General features: G+C 39.5%; 1 protein-coding gene across 2 annotated transcripts in view; it reads left to right on the top strand.

Annotated features, from left to right (window-relative positions):
* The window catches only part of LOC130276716 (myosin-7), a 97,209-nt gene extending 79,657 nt beyond the window's left edge, over window positions 1-17,552 (top strand). For both annotated transcript variants that reach the window (XM_056526447.1, XM_056526455.1), the window contains exons 18-39: window positions 1,290-1,407; window positions 1,500-1,623; window positions 1,705-1,841; window positions 2,403-2,658; window positions 3,205-3,447; window positions 3,522-3,698; window positions 3,785-3,930; window positions 4,097-4,187; window positions 4,272-4,661; window positions 5,095-5,221; window positions 5,898-6,016; window positions 6,127-6,323; window positions 6,415-6,598; window positions 6,705-6,870; window positions 6,995-7,119; window positions 7,827-8,135; window positions 8,286-8,489; window positions 8,763-8,888; window positions 9,999-10,274; window positions 10,462-10,557; window positions 16,761-16,895; window positions 17,017-17,552. In XM_056526447.1, coding sequence (XP_056382422.1) covers window positions 1,290-1,407; window positions 1,500-1,623; window positions 1,705-1,841; window positions 2,403-2,658; window positions 3,205-3,447; window positions 3,522-3,698; window positions 3,785-3,930; window positions 4,097-4,187; window positions 4,272-4,661; window positions 5,095-5,221; window positions 5,898-6,016; window positions 6,127-6,323; window positions 6,415-6,598; window positions 6,705-6,870; window positions 6,995-7,119; window positions 7,827-8,135; window positions 8,286-8,489; window positions 8,763-8,888; window positions 9,999-10,274; window positions 10,462-10,557; window positions 16,761-16,895; window positions 17,017-17,037 — 3,767 coding nt within the window. In that variant the 3' untranslated portion in view covers window positions 17,038-17,552. The remainder of the gene's footprint in view (window positions 1-1,289; window positions 1,408-1,499; window positions 1,624-1,704; window positions 1,842-2,402; window positions 2,659-3,204; window positions 3,448-3,521; window positions 3,699-3,784; window positions 3,931-4,096; window positions 4,188-4,271; window positions 4,662-5,094; window positions 5,222-5,897; window positions 6,017-6,126; window positions 6,324-6,414; window positions 6,599-6,704; window positions 6,871-6,994; window positions 7,120-7,826; window positions 8,136-8,285; window positions 8,490-8,762; window positions 8,889-9,998; window positions 10,275-10,461; window positions 10,558-16,760; window positions 16,896-17,016) is intronic.
* The last annotated feature ends 976 nt before the right edge of the window (window positions 17,553-18,528 follow it).

The raw sequence follows: 18,528 nt of genomic DNA, 5'->3' as shown, positions 1-18,528 counted from the left end.
GTCAGCAGAGAGCACTGTGGACAAGACAAAAAAGAAATTTAAAAAAATAAAGATTTTCCTAAAAAGTACTGAAAGGATTAACATTTTTTTTAATATAAGTAATTTACAAATCTGTTTAACTTTCTGGCACCAGTTCATTTAAAAAAAAATAAAAAATTTAAATCGGAGTACCCCTTTAAGGCCCCAAGACAAGCATGGATCCACCTTAAGCATGTCCATTACTGTCTAGCAGGTAATAAAGTCACCTTATGGTGGATAACCCCTTTGTTCTGGGTGCTGAGAAACAAACAGCGATCCAACATAATCACACACATGTACAGAAAGGATATTTTCCCCGCTTCCTGATGTACATGCACTTAAAATGCACATGCAACTTCAAAATCCCCCAATAAATTGTAAAAAAACTAAACTAAAAAATAACCTAACAAAATAACAAATTTGTGTACTGAAGAGACACAAAGAACAGAGGAGCGCGATCCTAGTGTATTATCAAAAACATTAAAAGCAAAGTGTTCAACACATATGTGCTCACCAGAGTTGGTTATGCTCAGAGCATAACATCTACAACAGCGCATGTGCATCAATAGTGGGTCAGCAGCCCAGGAGAACCCGATCATCCAAGGAGGTCGGCAGGCAGTAGTAAAACAGACAATTAAAAAGGAAGAACTTTTCTCCAAAGCCAGGCACTTCTCCCAATAAAAAGTTATCTTTATTCCGTCAGGAAAGATATAAAAAGTTGGTATAAAAAGCACTTTCTAGCACTTTGAAAGTGCTTTTTATACCAACTTTTTATGTCTTTCCTGACGGAATAAAGATAACTTTTTATTGGGAGAAGTGCCTGGCTTTGGAGAAAATGTCTTCCTTTTTAATTGTCTGTTTTAAAACGACAAATTTGGTATCTCCGTATGTGGAATATGGAATTACCATATTCTCAAACATTAGCATACAAAAAAAAAGTTATCCCGGTTAGAATATGCCATTTGTAAGATTTTTACTTAAAAGTAGTTAGTTATACATAGTATAGACTGTATTAATTAGGTATCACTATAATTGTACTGACTAGTAGAATAAATGTTAATTTTAAAGCATGGCAAAAGGTGTAAAAATGAAACCCACCAAAATGTAGACGTGCAAATCCCATCGATGGTCATTAATATAATAATATATATCTAGCTGATGAAAATGAAGAAAAAAACATACAAATCCATTTCAATACTCTTGGGCTAGTTTTCCTAAAGTAAATAATTCTGATGGTATACTACAAAGAACTATACTATTACTTACCCTAGGAGTAATGGATAACCGTTTAGTGATGCACCAGCTCCGCTGCAATGGCGTACTGGAAGGTATCCGAATCTGCAGAAAAGGATTCCCTAACCGCATTCTGTATGGGGACTTTAGGCAAAGGTAGGATTATGAAAACACTACATACAGAATACAACAAAAATTTCATTTCTGATCGCAGAAATTATGGCTTTATGTAATTTTTTATTAACCAGATACCGAATCCTGAACCCTGCAGCTATCCCAGAAGGACAGTTTATAGATAGTAGGAAAGGTGCAGAGAAACTCCTTGCCTCCCTAGAAATTGATCATTCTCAGTACAAGTTTGGACATACCAAGGTAAACCGTAACCTTTAACAAGCCAACATCCACATAAATGTAATCGGTTACAACTAGCTTACAAAAGGATTACTTTTGCAGGTCTTCTTCAAAGCAGGTTTGCTTGGGCAATTGGAGGAAATGCGAGATGAGCGACTTTCCAAAATCATTACCCGAATACAAGCCCAGTCCAGAGGTGTCCTCTCCAGAATGGAATTTAAGAAAATTGTAGAGCGCAGGTAATATACCTATACAAGCTATTTAACAAACAGGGTGGGGAGGGTAATTTATCACCCTTTGTATTTGGCATGCATGAGTTGCAACTTTTTGCAAAAAGCTCATTTTGCACACAAATGTGTATTTTTTCTGGAGGTTTATGCTGTCTTCACCGACAGGGGCTTCCGAAAGACCGGCATGGAAAATGTTAGTTTTATTAAATTCTCCTCTGGGGGTTTACACTTCACTGACATTTTACTGTATAATACAGAAGTTATATGCAAATACAGAGTTCAGACAACTTATGACTAAAGTGTATGGGGTTCCTAAGTAAAGAATTATGTAAGTTTCTTATCCAATGTAAGTCAACTGGGTTAAGACATAGAAGCCATATGCTGCAATTTACTAGATAAATGAATTGCTACCATCTCCCTTAAAAAACTGCTGTTACTCACATAGGTATCCTCTAGATATCTATGTTGTCCTGAAGGAAAATGCAGCCTGTCTGTACTTACCTGGAAGCTGACACTTTTATATCACTATCCACACCTTCTTTTAAAATTGTGCCTTTTTTTTTTTTTCAGAGATGCCCTTTTAGTCATTCAGTGGAACATCAGAGCATTCATGGGTGTCAAAAATTGGCCATGGATGAAGCTATACTTCAAGATCAAGCCTCTTCTCAAGAGTGCAGAGACAGAGAAAGAAATGCAGACCATGAAAGAGGAGTTCCAAAAGCTAAAAGAAGCCCTGGAAAAGTCTGAGGCTCGACGGAAGGAGCTAGAGGAGAAGATGGTTTCTTTACTTCAAGAAAAGAATGACCTGCAGCTTCAAGTTCAAGCAGTGAGTGTCAGACCTATAAGTGGCTGGTAGTGCATCAAACAGATGATATGCAAGAATGCAATGTATGTCCTAAAACTGACATTTATTATCCATCCACATGTATGTCATACATTTCCCATCCTATAGATAGGGGGTACATCTTCACTGTTGAGCAACCCCCTTTAAGGGAAAAACTCAGTCAAAACTGACACAATAAGATACAATGTGTTATGCTATTGCAGGGCCCAGGAGACACAGTCTCTGATTTTATTGTAATTCCTTATTTCCTCTGACAATAGGCCTTATAATAACATAATAAAGTTCTTACCTTTAGAAAGCCACATATACGAGATAGAGGACCATTGTGAGAATTTTAAAGAAGGAGGCCATGTAAATCTTTGTGATCCATAGGTGCAGGTCCTCCACTCCAACGTAGGTGCACAACTGCACTTGGAGTTGAGCACCTTGTATCACCTTACATCACATCAATGTAAGTGCATGTAAATCTTTGATCACCTGAATGGAGTCATCTGACATTATATGTAAAAGATATGTAACCTTTTACAGGAGCAAGATAACTTGGCAGATGCTGAAGAGAGATGTGAACAACTTATTAAAAATAAGATTCATCTGGAGGCTAAACTCAAAGAACAGACAGAAAGACTGGAAGATGAAGAGGAGATGAATGCAGAACTGACTGCTAAGAAGAGGAAGCTAGAAGATGAGTGTTCTGAGCTCAAGAAGGACATTGATGACTTGGAGCTAACACTGGCCAAAGTAGAAAAGGAGAAACATGCCACAGAGAACAAGGTAAGACATATTTAATACCAGAACAGTTAAATAAACCTTTCAGGATATTCGTCTGTTAACTGGTTATTTGACAGGTTAAAAATCTAACTGAAGAGATGGCCGGACTAGATGAGATCATTGCCAAGTTAACTAAAGAAAAAAAAGCTCTCCAAGAGGCCCATCAACAAACACTGGATGACCTTCAAGCTGAAGAAGACAAAGTCAATGTACTAACTAAAGCTAAGGCAAAACTTGAGCAACAGGTTGATGATGTAAGTAACATTTAGGATAAAAAGGTATGTTTCTTCCTATTTATATTTTCATAATTAATTCACTTAATATTTTGTAAACTGTGCAGCTGGAAGGGTCATTGGAGCAGGAAAAGAAAGTTCGAATGGACCTGGAAAGAGTAAAGAGGAAACTTGAAGGAGATCTAAAATTGTCACAAGAAAGTGTGATGGATCTTGAGAATGACAAACAACAGCTGGAAGAAAAGTTAAAAAAGTGAGTGGTTGACTATTATTTAAAATAATTATTTTATTGATAAAGTATAGAAACAGATGTAGCCTTCTAGGGGGAAATAATATTTTTTTTTGATATTTTTGTCTGTCTCTTTGACCATTTTGGTCTTTCAAACAATGACTAAGAAATGTACTTTTACTTGTTCCAGGAAAGACTTTGAAATGAGCCAACTTAATACAAGAGTGGAAGACGAACAGAATATGGGTGCTCAGCTCCAGAAAAAGATGAAGGAACTACAGGTATTTATGAAAGTGACTTAAGTGGTACATATTCCAAGCCACACTAAAAGTAATACTGAACTTCATTTAAACTACATTTTCTAGGCACGTATTGAAGAGCTAGAGGAGGAATTGGAGGCAGAAAGAACAGCAAGAGCTAAGGTAGAAAAGCTTCGCTCTGACCTGTCCAGAGAGTTGGAGGAAATCAGTGAGCGCTTGGAAGAAGCTGGTGGAGCCACCTCAGTGCAACTTGAACTCAACAAGAAACGGGAGGCAGAGTTTCTGAAACTCAGGAGGGATCTAGAAGAGTCCACTCTACAATCAGAGGCCACCGCTGCTACACTAAGAAAGAAACATGCAGACTCTGTGGCTGAACTCAGTGAGCAGATCGACAACCTTCAGAGGGTCAAGCAAAAGCTGGAAAAGGAGAAGAGTGAACTAAAATTGGAGCTAGATGATGTAGCATCCAACATGGAACAGGTGGCCAAAGGGAAGGTGAGAAAGCAACTGAAGAATGTTATATTTGTTCTCCGAGATCATATTTATATGGAGTCATGTATTCTGATGTGCATATGTGGAAGTATTGGCCATCAAGAAGGTCAGCATATTACATGACAAATAAAGAATTACCTATTTAGGACACTATAGAGAGAGATTAGTATGAATGTATGATCCTGAATTGGATTTTGCTCTTACAATGTGATTGCTTATAAGCCTGGCAAGCAGCACAGAGATAAATGACAATTTGGCGGCTCTGGATTACGAATAACTAAGCATCTAATGCTATTGTCAATGTCCTTCCATAAGGCTATAGAAATAATGACCCCATATTAATTCTGTGCAACACTTATTTTTCACTTTAGTTGGCACCTATCAATTGTTTACAACCTACTATTGCGCTTTTCAAAGCCCTCCGTTTTATCTGCAGGCTAACCTAGAGAAGTTATGCCGTACTTTAGAAGATCAAGTAAATGAGTATCGTACAAAGTCTGAGGAGACACAGAGAACTGTCAATGATCTTTCCACTCAGCGTGCTAAATTGCAGACAGAGACTGGTAAGCTTCTCATTTATTTGGTTACAGTAATCATTTGCATCTACCTCATTTGCCACTTTAGGGAATTTATTTTATACTGATTCCCCTATTAACCATAAAGCTACTGTATATAGGATTTGGTTTATAATTTCCACTTACTTCCAAAATACCGCAGTGGTGGACTTACGATGGCATTATAAATTATTATGTTTGCCAGTCGAGTAAAGACATCTCTGTTACTTACCTGTACAAGCAGACTAACCAGGAAAGTTTTATTCTTGACATCCTTTTTCTGTCTAAGAAAATAAAAAAAAATATTTTACTATATTAATACATTATATATAAGCATTTTAAAAGGATTTTCTGATTATATATACATTTTCTAGAAAGAGATTAAGGGATTGTACAGCATTTAAAAAAATGGCTGCTTCATTTCAATGGCTTGTGGAAGTTGAGGTGCTGTTTTTTGGAGAAAAGCAGCTATGTTTTTATAATACTGGACAGCCCCTTTAAGGAAAAGTTAGGCAATAGAATTATCATTTGTTTCAATTCAACCTCAGTGCTATATTTTTATGGGCTTGGCCTTCTGCATTTATCATACACACATTATTTTTAAATAGTTCTTTCATATAGCAGTGGATTTAATGAGTCCTAAAGGATAATAGTGGACTAAAACAATGTGGCATTACTACCATAGGAGAGCTATCTCGCCGGCTGGATGAAAAAGAGTCATTAGTGGCACAGTTAACGCGTGGTAAACTTACCTACACCCAGCAGCTGGAAGATCTAAAGAGACAACTAGAGGAAGAATCCAAGGTGTGCACATTCACATAGTTCTACTTGGACTTGACATTTTAGCAAGTTATGCAATTCTTGCACTGCCTCCTTGAGTATAATATTTATTGTTTCTCTCATGTACCCATTAGGCTAAAAATGCTCTAGCCCATTCACTGCAGTCAGCTCGCCATGACTCTGACCTTTTGCGAGAACAGTATGAAGAGGAGCAGGAGGCCAAGGGAGAGCTGCAAAGAAATCTTTCAAAAGCAAACTCAGAGGTGGCCCAGTGGAGAACCAAGTACGAGACAGATGCCATCCAAAGGACAGAAGAGTTAGAGGAGGCCAAGTATGATATTAAACAAAAATGCCTATTTGAGTTATTATCAGTCCTACACTACTTCAGTTCATCACTTTATATGTCACCTGATTTTCTACAGGAAGAAACTAGCACAAAGGCTGCAGGAGTCAGAAGAGGCTGTAGAAGCTGTAAATGCCAAATGTTCATCCTTGGAAAAGACCAAGCACCGTCTACAAAATGAAATTGAGGATCTTATGGTAGACCTTGAGAGATCAAATGCTGCAGCTGCTGCACTGGACAAGAAGCAGAGAAACTTTGATAAAGTAAATTGGCTAGGGAGTGGGGCCTATCCGGTAAAGGTGTAAATACTGACTAGAGGAAAGAGGAAGTATGTCCATTTATACATTAACTATTTATTTGTGCATGCAGATCCTTTCTGAATGGAAACAGAAATTTGAAGAATCTCAGACAGAACTAGAGTCCTCACAGAAAGAAGCTCGCTCCCTTAGCACAGAATTATTCAAGTTGAAGAATGCCTATGAGGAGTCTCTAGAACATTTGGAGACTTTTAAAAGGGAGAATAAGAATCTACAAGGTAAAGGAAATATAGATCATATACATTTTGCATGCAAGCTAAAGAAACCTACATATTTAAGATAAAGGTTTTAGTTTTGGGATATAGGAGAAATAAGAATTTGTTTTACATTTTTGAACCTCAGAGGAAATCTCAGACCTCACAGAACAGTTAGGTGAGAGTGGCAAAAGCATCCATGAGTTGGAGAAGGTGCGAAAACAACTGGAACAAGAGAAAGTGGAAATACAGTCTGCACTAGAAGAAGCAGAGGTGAGCAACCATTAAATAAAAATGGATATTTGTCACTAGGGATGGGTCTCTAGGCCACTACACCTAAAACTAAGCAGTACAGTGAAAAGTGACCCTTCCCCCCATGTAGGATGACCTCTAAAAAGGCCATAGAGAATGCCCAGTAGCATGTCCAATTCATCTGAATGGGACAGTTCCTGTCTATTGTTGCCTATGGTCCATGAGTCCTGCTGTAAAGCATATGCTGTTAAAATACAGCTCAGGCAATATGGTTTTTCTTATAATTTTGCACAAAAAATATTAACAAATTAGAAAACAAAGTTAAATAAAAACATGAAAACAAATCTGGAAAAAAAAAGAAAATTTTTCTGAATCAGCTGTAAGAAGAGGTCACAGCTGCATTACCTAGTACAGTACATGGCAAAGCCACAACAAAAAAGTATGGCGTGTGATGGTACAAGCAAAGGTAACAGTGGAGGGGTGGCAGCACACAACTCGTGTCCTGCGACCATCTTCAAACAGTAGGGGACAGGACATCAGTTTTCAAAACCCAGGTACGCCGTCTACATAACTCAAAGCAGATCACTCCGCTACTATTGGTTTAAGCTAATATTCATATATACAAACATACTCAGTGCTTTGATCAATAATTTCTCCAATGACAATGTAGAAAAAGACTTTGATTCAGATCAGGCCTGATTTTCTCTTTTGTACTTAATCCCTTTTAGGCTTCCCTTGAGCATGAAGAGGGTAAGATTCTGCGTATTCAGTTGGAACTGCATCAAGTAAAGGCTGACTTTGAGCGCAAGTTGGCTGAAAAGGAGGAGGAGATGGAGCAGGCAAAAAGAAATCAGCAAAGAGTAATTGATTCACTGCAGACATCATTGGAAGCCGAAACCAGAAGCCGTAATGAGGCTTTGAGAATAAAGAAGAAAATGGAAGGAGATCTGAATGAGATGGAGATTCATCTTAGCCAAGCCAACCGTGTAGCAGTTGAAGCTCAGAAACAAGTCAAAACCCTGCAAGGCTACCTGAAGGTTTTGTGGCTACTGAAATATTTAATTTGTACTTTTGTACTATTTTATACTGTAGTTATATAATTTAGAAAGATAACTGAATAATTGGAAACTGCTTAGGAATGCTTTATTTGTTGCATTTGGAATACTAAACTGTTTGTATTCTAACAGGATACTCAAATCCAACTAGATGATGCTGTGAGAGCAGGCGAAGACTTAAAGGAAAACATTGCACTTGTGGAGAGGAGAAACACGCTGCTCCAGGCTGAGCTGGAGGAACTGAGATCCCTGTTGGAGCAGACAGAGAGAGGACGCAAACTTGCAGAGCAGGAGTTGATAGAAACCAGCGAGAGAGTCCAGCTTTTGCACTCACAGGTCAGAAGATGAAAGTAAAAACTCTAATCAGGTTCATCTTCTCTTGATTTCAGTTCCCAGAATAGGATCTCCTACAACACTTATTTCAGTTCCAAATATAGTTGCCAAGTGACTTCTATAAATGGATTGTTCCATTGCCTTTTGTCTTTCTAACAATAGTCTCTCCCTTTGGTCTACCATTTACATCTACATTTAGAATAAATGGTCAGTTGTTATTTATTCCTGCCAATGTGACCTTCAATCATCTAACTATGCAAAAAATTATTCATACAGAACACAAGCCTAATCAACCAGAAGAAGAAGATGGAGTCAGATGTATCGCAGTTGCAGACAGAGGTGGAGGAAGCAGTTCAAGAATGTCGCAACGCAGAGGAAAAAGCCAAGAAAGCAATCACAGATGTATGTAGTCAAATAAAAATATGTTTTTCGTTCTAAACCTCCATATAAAAGATGAAGGTGTACTTGAAAATGTTGTAGCAAAGTAAATTTACCATACATAAAACAGATATTTTCAAAAATAAAGATAGATGAAAGAATTATGGGGGAGATTTATCAAAACCTGTGCAGAGGAAGAGCAGTGCAGTTGCCCATAGCAACCAATAAGATCACATCTTTCATTTGTAAAGAGGCCTGTGAAAAATGAAAGAAGCGATCTGATTGGTTGCTATGGGCAACTGGACAACATTTCCTCTGCACAGGTTTTGATAAATTGATAAATCTCCCTTTATATGTTAGAGCCCCCCCCCCCCCCCCGCCACCCCCCCCCCCCATTGACTACACTTTAGTCAAAAGTCAGCCAACTGTCACATGTGTATAGAAACCTCCCATTACTCCCCAATAGATGATGTCTGGGAAAATAGGGGTCAGACATGTTCGATTTCAACTGCCCGACCCTTTTGTTTTTGGGAAGATAAACTGCTGCCTAATCTGTGTGGTTGGTAGCAGATTTCTCCTCTTCTCTCCCAATTCAGAACCAGCCAAACAGCCGTTAAAGGCATACAGTATATGTGGTTTGTGTATATATATATATATATATATATATATATATTTGACTATGTTTATGTATTAGAAAGGAAGAGATCGTCCAGCGTGGGTAGGTGAAGAACAGAGCTATTTTATTGCGGAATCAACTGTGGTACAACGACAACATGGACAAGAGTGATGGGCCATCACTCTTGTCCATGTTGTTGTTGTACCACAGTTGATTCCACAATAAAATAGCTCCGTTCTTCACCTACCTGCGCGGTATGATCTCTTCCTTTCTTGTATTTAAATTACAGGCGTAGCCCACGCCACTCCAAGCACTGCGGGCTAGGGGAGTGAGCTGATTGTCTTCTCACGCTCACCTATGTTTATGTATTGGCCCTTTTCTACCAGTAATAGTTTTTTCTATCTTAAATCTAAATGCGTATGTTGGTATTATCAATATAAACATATCTTTACGCAACTAGATATATCAATAGATATTAACTTTAACAATATACCTTTTACATTATTGCCACATTACAGGCTGCCATGATGGCAGAGGAATTAAAGAAGGAGCAGGACACCAGTTCTCATTTGGAGAGAATGAAGAAGAACATGGAACAGACTATTAAAGATCTTCAGCAGCGTCTGGATGAGGCTGAGCAGATTGCCATGAAAGGTGGTAAGAAGCAGCTGCAGAAGCTGGAGGCTCGGGTCCGGGAACTGGACAATGAGCTGGAGGCAGAGCAGAAGCGCAATGCAGAGGCTGTTAAGGGTGTGAGGAAGTATGAGAGACGCATTAAAGAGCTCACTTACCAGGTATGCAGTAAGGTTACAGCAGCTATAATGCAAGGGTTATAGCATAATAGATCAGTTTACCACAAATTAATATTTCATTTGAGGTGTTTCTTTCTTTAAGAATGCTATACTTATGTACCAGTACCATCTTCATCTGATTCTAATGCGATTTACATCTGTAGTGTCTCACAAACCTTTTCATCTATAGACTGAAGAGGACAGAAAGAACATGGCTCGCCTGCAGGACCTTGTTGATAAGCTGCAACTAAAAGTGAAAGCTTATAAAAGACAAGCAGAAGAATCTGTAAGTACCAGTTATAATATTGTTTGTATCTTATTTACCCCCCCCACCCCCATTTATCTTTATAGTTCTGCATCATGTAAATGGGTAGAACTTAAAGGGGTATTCCAGGCCAAAACTTTTTTTTATATATCAACTGGCTCCGGAAAGTTAAACAGATTTGTAAATTACTTCTATTAAAAAAATCTTAAAATCTTAAATCTTCCAATAGTTATTAGCTTCTGAAGTTGAGTTGTTGTTTTCTGTCTAACTGCTCTCTGATGACTCATGTCCCGGGAGCTGTGCAGTTCCTATGGGGATATTCTCCCATCATGCACAGCTCCCGGGATGTGACATCATCTTTGAGCAGTTAGACAGAAAACTTCAGAAGCTAATAACTATTGGAAGGATTAAGGTTTTTTAATAGAAGTAATTTACAAATCTGTTTAACTTTCCAGAGCCAGTTGATATTTATAGAAAAAGGTTTTGCCTGGAATATCCCTTTAATTCCACTAGTGGTATCAATAAAAGAAAAACATAACCACAAAGTATTTTTATACTGTTTTAGATAATGTATCTTTGTATAGAACCATATAATGTACAGGAGATACATACACCGATCAGCCATAACAAGTAAAGTAAATGTCATTGATTATTATGTCGATGCCACCAGATACATTAGGCAGCAAGTGACCAGTCAATTTATAAAGTTGAAGTGTTTAAAGGGGTACTTCATTGCTAGACATGTTATCCCCAATCCAAAGGAGCGATAAAAGGAGGTGGCCTGGCCTGATAATTCACATTTTCTTTTACATTATGTAGACAGCCAGTTGTGTTTGCATTATTTACCTGGGATGAAATGCCACCAGGATACACTATGGGAAGAAAGTAAGCTGAGAGAGACAGTATGAAAGTATGAAAACTTTGGGTCATAGGATACATGTGGATGATACTTTGACAAAAGAGTTCAAAGTGGTGTTGACTTGGCCTCTTGGTTCCTTGAGTCTTAACCTCTTAAAGGGGTACTCCAGTGAAATTTATTTATTTTTTTATATAAATCAACTGGTGCCAGAAAGTTAAACAGATTTGTAAATTACTTCTATTAAAAAATCTTAATCCTTCCAGTACTTATTAGCTGCTGAATACTACAGTGGAAATTATTTTGCTTTTGAAACACAGAGCTGTCTGCTGACATCATGAACACAGTGCTCTCTGCTGACATCTCTGTCCATTTTAGGAACTGTAGGAGAATAGGAGAAAATCCCCATAGCAAACATATGCTGCTCTGGACAGTTCCTAAAATGGACAGAGATGTCAGCAGAGAGCACTGTGCTAATGATGTCAGCAGACAGCTCTGTGTTTCAAAAAGAAAATAATTTCCTTTGCAGTATTCAGCAGCTAATAAGTACTGGAAGGATTAAGATTTTTTTATAGAAGTAATTTACAAATCTGTTTAACTTTCTGGCACCAGTTAATAAAAAAAAAAAGTTTTCCACCGGAGTACCCCTTTAAGGACCATGGACGTGTATACACGAGAGCCCGCGTCATACCGGCCGGCCCCCAGCTGATTCCTGTAGCTGGGGGTCGGCGTTAATAGCCGACATGCGGCGATCACCGCGGCCGGCTATTAACCCTTTAGATCGCCGCTGTCAAAGTTGACAGCGGCATCTAAAGGTGCCTGTATTCATTCCCTGGGGGGGCCATCCACTGCTGAGGCAGCCTGAGGACTTACCTCTCCTCCTGTGTTGGCTCCGGCTCTCAGAATGATACAGCCTGGCAGGGCCAGGCTTTATCATCCGAGCGCAGAGCACACAGATGAATTGGATTGTATGTATTCCCGTTGATCTGTATGAGGAATCAAATGATTCCTCCTAAAAGTGTAAAAAAAAAAAGTTTAAAAAAAGTTTAAAAACACACACATTAACCCCTTCCTTATTAAAAGTTTAACCCCTTAAGGACTTAGCCCTTTTTCACCTTAAGAACTCGGCCATTTTTTGCAAATCTGACCACTGTCACTTTAAACATTAATAACTCTGGAATGCTTTTAGTTATCATTCTGATTCCGAGATAGTTTTTTCGTGACATATTCTACTTTAACGTAGTGGTAAAATTTTTTGGTAACTTGCATCCTTTCTTGGTGAAAAATCCCAAAATTTGATGAAAAATTTGAAAATTTTGCATTTTTCTAACTTTGAAGCTCTCTGCTTGTAATGAAAATGGATATTCCAAATAATTTTTTTTTTATTCACATATACAATATGTCTACTTTATATTTGCATCATAAAATTGATGAGTTTTTACTTTTGGAAGACACCAGAGGGCTTCAAAGTTCCGCAGCAATTTTCCAATTTTTCACGAAATTTTGAAACTCGCTTTTTTTCAGGGACCAGTTCAGGTTTGAAGTGGATTTGAAGGGTCTTCATATTAGAAATACCCCACAAATGACCCCATTATAAAAACTGCACCCCCGAAAGTATTCAAAATGACATTCAGTAAGCGTTTTAACCCTTTACGGGTTTCACAGGAATAGCAGCAAAGTGAAGGAGAAAATTCACAATCTTCATTTTTTACACTCGCATGTTCTTGTAGACCCAATTTTTTAATTTTTGCAAGGGGTAAAAAGGAGAAAAAATTTAAAAAAAAGGAGAAAATTTTGAAACCCAATTTCTCTCGAGTAAGCACATACCTCATATGTCTATGTAAAGTGTTCGACGGGCGCAGTAGAGGGCTCAGAAGGGAAGGAGCGTCAAATGGTTTTTGGGGGGCATGTCACCTTTAGGAAGCCCCTATGGTGCCAGAACAGCAAAAAACCCCACATGGCATACCATTTTGGAAACTAGACCCCTCGGGGAACGTAACAAGGGGTAATGTGAACCTTAATACCCCACAGGTGATTCACGACTTTTGCATATGTAAAAAAAAAATAATAATTTTTCCCTAAAATGCTTGGTTTCCCTAAAGTTTTACATTTTTAAAAAGGGTAATAGCAGAAAATACCCCCCAAAATTTGAAGCCAAATTTCTCCCGATTCAGAAAAACCCCATATGGGGTGAAAAGTGCTCTGCTGGCGCACTACAGGTCTCAGAAGAGAAGGAGTCACATTTGGCTTTTTGAAAGCAAATTTTGCTCTGGGGGCATGCCGCATTTAGGAAGCCCCTATGGTGCCAGGACCGCAAAATAACCCCACATGGCATACCATTTTGGAAACTAGAGCCCTCGGGGAATGTAACAAGGGGTTAAGTGAACCTTAATACCCCACAGGCGTTTCACGACTATTGCATATGTAAAAAAAATAAAAAAAAATTTACCTAAAATGCTTCTTTTCCCCAAAATTCTAAATTTTTAAAAAGGGGAAAAGCAGAAAATACCCCCCAAAATTTGAAGCCCAATTTCTCCCGAGTACGGCGATACCCCATATGTGACCCTTAACTGTTGCCTTGAAATACCGCAGGGCTCCAAAGTGAGAGCGCCATGCGCATTTGAGGCCTAAATTAGGGATTGCATAGGGGTGGACATAGGGGTATTCTACGCCAGTGATTCCCAAACAGGGTGCCTCCAGCTGTTGCAAAACTCCCAGCATGCTTGGACAGTCAACGGCTGTCCGACAATACTGGGAGTTGTTGTTTTGCAACAGCTGGAGGCTCCGTTTTGGAAACCGTGGCGTACCAGACATTTTTCATTTTTATTGGGGAGGGGAGGGGGGCTGTGTAGGGGTATGTGTATATGTAGTGTTTTTTACTTTTTATTTTATTTTTTGTGTTAGTGTAGTGTAGTGTTTTTAGGGTACAGTCGCACGGGCGGGGGTTCACAGTAGTTTTTCGCTGGCAGTTTGAGCTGTTGCAGAAAATTTGCTGCAGCTCAAACTTGCAGCCCGATACTTACTGTAATCCTCCGCCCATGTGAGTGTACCCTGTACGTTCACATTGGGGGGGGGGGGGGGGGGGGGGACATCCAGCTGTTGCATAACTACAACTCCCAGCATGCGCTGACAGACTGTACATGCTGAGAGTTTTAGTTTTGCAACAGCTGTAGGCACACTGGTTATGTATCACGGAGTTTGTGACCTTACTCAGTGTTTCAAAACCAGTGTGCCTCCAGCTGTTGCAAAACTACAACTCCCAGCATGTACGGTGCATGGTGTAAGGTGACTGCTGGGAGTTGTAGTTTGCAACAGCTGGAGGCACACCGGTCGTGAAACACTGAGTTAGGTAAAAAAAAACCTCTAAGTTTCACAACCAGTGTGCCTTCAGCTGTTGCAAAACTACAACTCTCAGCAGTCACCGACAGCCAACGGGCATGCTGGGAGTTGTAGTTATGCAACCAGCAGATGTACCACTACAACTCCCAGCATGCACTTTAGCTGTTTGTGCAAGCTGGGAGTTGTAGTTATACAACAGCTGAAGGTACACTTTTCCATAGAAAAAATGTGCCTCCAGCTGTTGCAAAACCATAAGTCCCAGCATGCCCATAAGGGAATGCTGGGAGTTGTGGTGGTCTGCCTCCTGCTGTTGCATAACTACAGCTCCCAGCATGCCCTTTTTGCATGCAGGGAGCTGTTGCTAAGCAACAGCAGGAGGCTGTAACTCACCTCCTGCTGCTGCTCCATTGCAGGCTGTCCCTCGCCGCCGCCGTCGCTCCTGGGGCCCCGATCCCAACATGGACGCCGGGGATCGGGGTCCCCAGCACCCGGGGTCGTCTTCCCGCACCCGCTCACGCCCTCCGGAAGAGGGGCGGAGCGGGTGCGGGAGTGACGCCCGCAGCAGGCGCCCTGATTGGTCGGCCGGTAATCCGGCCGACGAATCAGGGCGATCGTGAGGTGGCACCAGTGCCACCTCACCCCTGCAGGCTCTGGCTGTTCGGGGCCGTCAGAGACGGCCCCGAACAGCCAGTAATTCCGGGTCACCGGGTCACTGGAGACCCGATTGACCCGGAATCGCCGCAGATCGCTGGACTGAATTGTCCAGCGATCTGCGGCGATCGCCGACATGGGGGGGCATAATGACCCCCCTGGGCGATATGCCGGGATGCCTGCTGAACGATTTCAGCAGGCATCCGGCTCCGGTCCCCAACCGACTAGCGGTGGGAACCGGAATTCCCACGGGCGTATGGATACGCCCTGCGTCCTTAAGGACTCGGGATGCAGGGCGTATCCATACGCCCTGCGTCCTTAAGAGGTTAAATCACCTCCCTTTTCCCAAACTCCATATAAAAAATACATAAACATAATAAAAATAAACATATATGATATCGCCACGTGCATAAATGTCCGAACTATAAAAATATATCGTAAATTAAACCACATGGTCAATGGCGTATGCGCAAAAAAAAATTCCAAAGTCCAAAATAGCGTATTTTTGGTCGCTTTTCATACCATAAAAAAAGGAATAAAGTGCAATCAAAAAATCGGATCAAAACAAAAATGGTACCGTTTAAAACTTCAGATCATGGCGCAAAATATTAGCCCTATACCACCCTGTACCCAGAAAAATAAAAAGTTATAGGGGTCAGAAGATGACAATTTTAAATGTATTAATTTTCCTGCATGGAGTTATGATTTTTTCCAAACGTACGACAAAATCAAACCTATATAAGTAGGGAATCATTTTAACCGTATGGACCTACACAATAAAGATAAGGTGTGATTTTTACTGAAAAATGTATGGCGTAGAACGGAAGCCCCCAAAATTTACAAAATTGTGTTTTTTCTTCAATTTTGTGGCACAATGATTTTTTTTCCGTTTCGCCGTAGATTTTTGGGTAAAATGACTGATGTCATTACAAAGTAGAATTGGTGGCACAAAAAATAAGCCATCATATGGATTTTTAGGGGCAAAATTGAAAGGGTTATGATTTTTAAAAGGTAAGGAGGAAAAAACAAAAGTGCAAAAACAGAAAAATGCTTGGTCCTTAAGGGGTTAATCTAATCGAGCAGATGTGCAATGTGATGGAGAAACATGTCCAATCCATGAAAGCTGCACCTTACAAGTTACAGGAGTTAAAGGATCTGCTGTTAATATCTTGGCGCTCAATACCAAAGGACACCTTCAGAGGTTTTGTGCCCATGCCTTGCTGGGTGAGAGCAGCATGATGCGGACCTAAACAATATTAGTCAGCTGGTGTTAATACTATGGCTGATCAGTGTACATGATACATGTTGTCAAATTATTGTAACAAAATGGTTCCCACAAAAATTCTTTACTTATCAATACATCTGTTATTCTGATTAGGAGGAACAAGCAAATACAAACCTGTCCAAATTCCGTAAGGTCCAGCATGAACTGGATGAAGCTGAGGAACGTGCAGACATTGCTGAGTCTCAAGTCAACAAACTGAGAGCAAAGAGTCGAGATGTTAGTACTAAGGTTAGTGTAGGGGTTAAAGACCACTGACAGAAGCTGCTAAAATATTGTTAAGAACCAAAGGCTATGAACAGTACATTGTTTTAAAAATGTTATTACTGTATTTCTGTTTCTTCCTTTCCAGAAGCCACTCAATGAGGAGTAACCGCGCAAAATCATTTCCACCTCTTCAATACAGTGTCCAAGACCCTGTATTTTATAATATATTCCTAACTGTAGAATAAATTATTTCAATCTTTGTTGTCTCTTCTTTTGTATGTACAAAACTATTCAACCACTGATTTAAGTGCATGTCAGAGGATCATCAATCGTTTCCTCTCTGTGAGGTCATATATACAGAAAGCAGTGACAAGAATATGCCTATTTAGTTATGCACTTTGCATTATATAATGTAGTTTCTACATCATCAACCCTTGTTTCTTCAGCTGTGGCAAAACTACAAGACTGGATAACTGAAGTCTCTTGATACCGTTGAAAAGATAGTTATAAATATTTTACACATAGCTTTCCACTTTTATGAGTCCATTGAATACAAAAATGGTATTTTCAAAGAAGATCACCGATGTTACAAGCAAGGAAGCAGAATGCATCCATAGCCTTGCAAAACCCCTTTGTTTATTGTCTATAGCAGTGTTTCTCAAGCACGGTCCTCAAGATCCCCCAACAGCTCATGTTTTCTGGATTTCCTTAGTCTTTCTTAGTCTTTAGGTGATATAATTATGGTCAGTGCATCAGACATCACCACAGTTATATCACCTGTAAAAGACTAAGCAAATCCTGGAAACATGACCTGTTGGGGGATCTTGAGGACCGTGCTTGAGAAACACTGGTCTATAGTTCCAACAACATATACTACATCTACTTTACACTTTCATCCACGGTAATTCTGTAGAAGGTGGTAAACCATGGACTGCACTGATAACAGATGCTCCAGGCAGCATGAAAGTGATGACATGTACCCTTCAAGGTAAAATGTAATGGTAAGTGAAAATCCTTGGCCCAATTACAAATCAAGGCTAGATAGACAGCATGGCATAAGCTGTGAAATACTATTATACATTTCTTGGGCCCTCTTCCCCTTCCCTCAGAAGTTGTACTCATCCCTCTTATTTTCGCATACAGCTTTCTATTCTTTTGCCAACACTACCTAGAAATCAAATGTACTTACTTGTTGATAGAAGAGAAATCCAGCACTACTGAGATTCTGCATTTTCTCTGTTTATGTGAAGCTCAGAAAAAGTTCCTGGACTCAAAGGCAATCACAAACCAAGAATAGATGAAGAGTCTTCCAGCTTTAATAACATTTCTGTGTTTATTTTGATATGATAAAAACTTCATCTGTAAACTTGACGCATTTCGAACTCAAGGTCCTTAGTCATGACTGAAAGAAAAGAGGATAAATAAATATTATCTGTGTCACATATTAAATAGGAAATCATGCAGAACATTCTAGAAATTCAGGTTTGGTAAAAATACACACCCAAAAAATGTAAATTGTGATTTAGTGAATGTTTTGTGAATCACATTGCATCTGGCATTCAAATATGGAATTCCAGATCTAATAAATCTTTATCTAATTACTTGCCTATGTGTTATTATTACTAATTGTGGGACCCTTGTTCTGCTTATCTGGACA

The sequence above is a fragment of the Hyla sarda genome, chromosome 1 (genome assembly GCF_029499605.1).
Source record: "Hyla sarda isolate aHylSar1 chromosome 1, aHylSar1.hap1, whole genome shotgun sequence".
NCBI classification, from domain to species: Eukaryota; Metazoa; Chordata; class Amphibia; order Anura; family Hylidae; genus Hyla; species Hyla sarda.
Note: the sequence above shows the minus strand (reverse complement) of the source record. Positions and strands in the feature narration are given on the sequence as shown.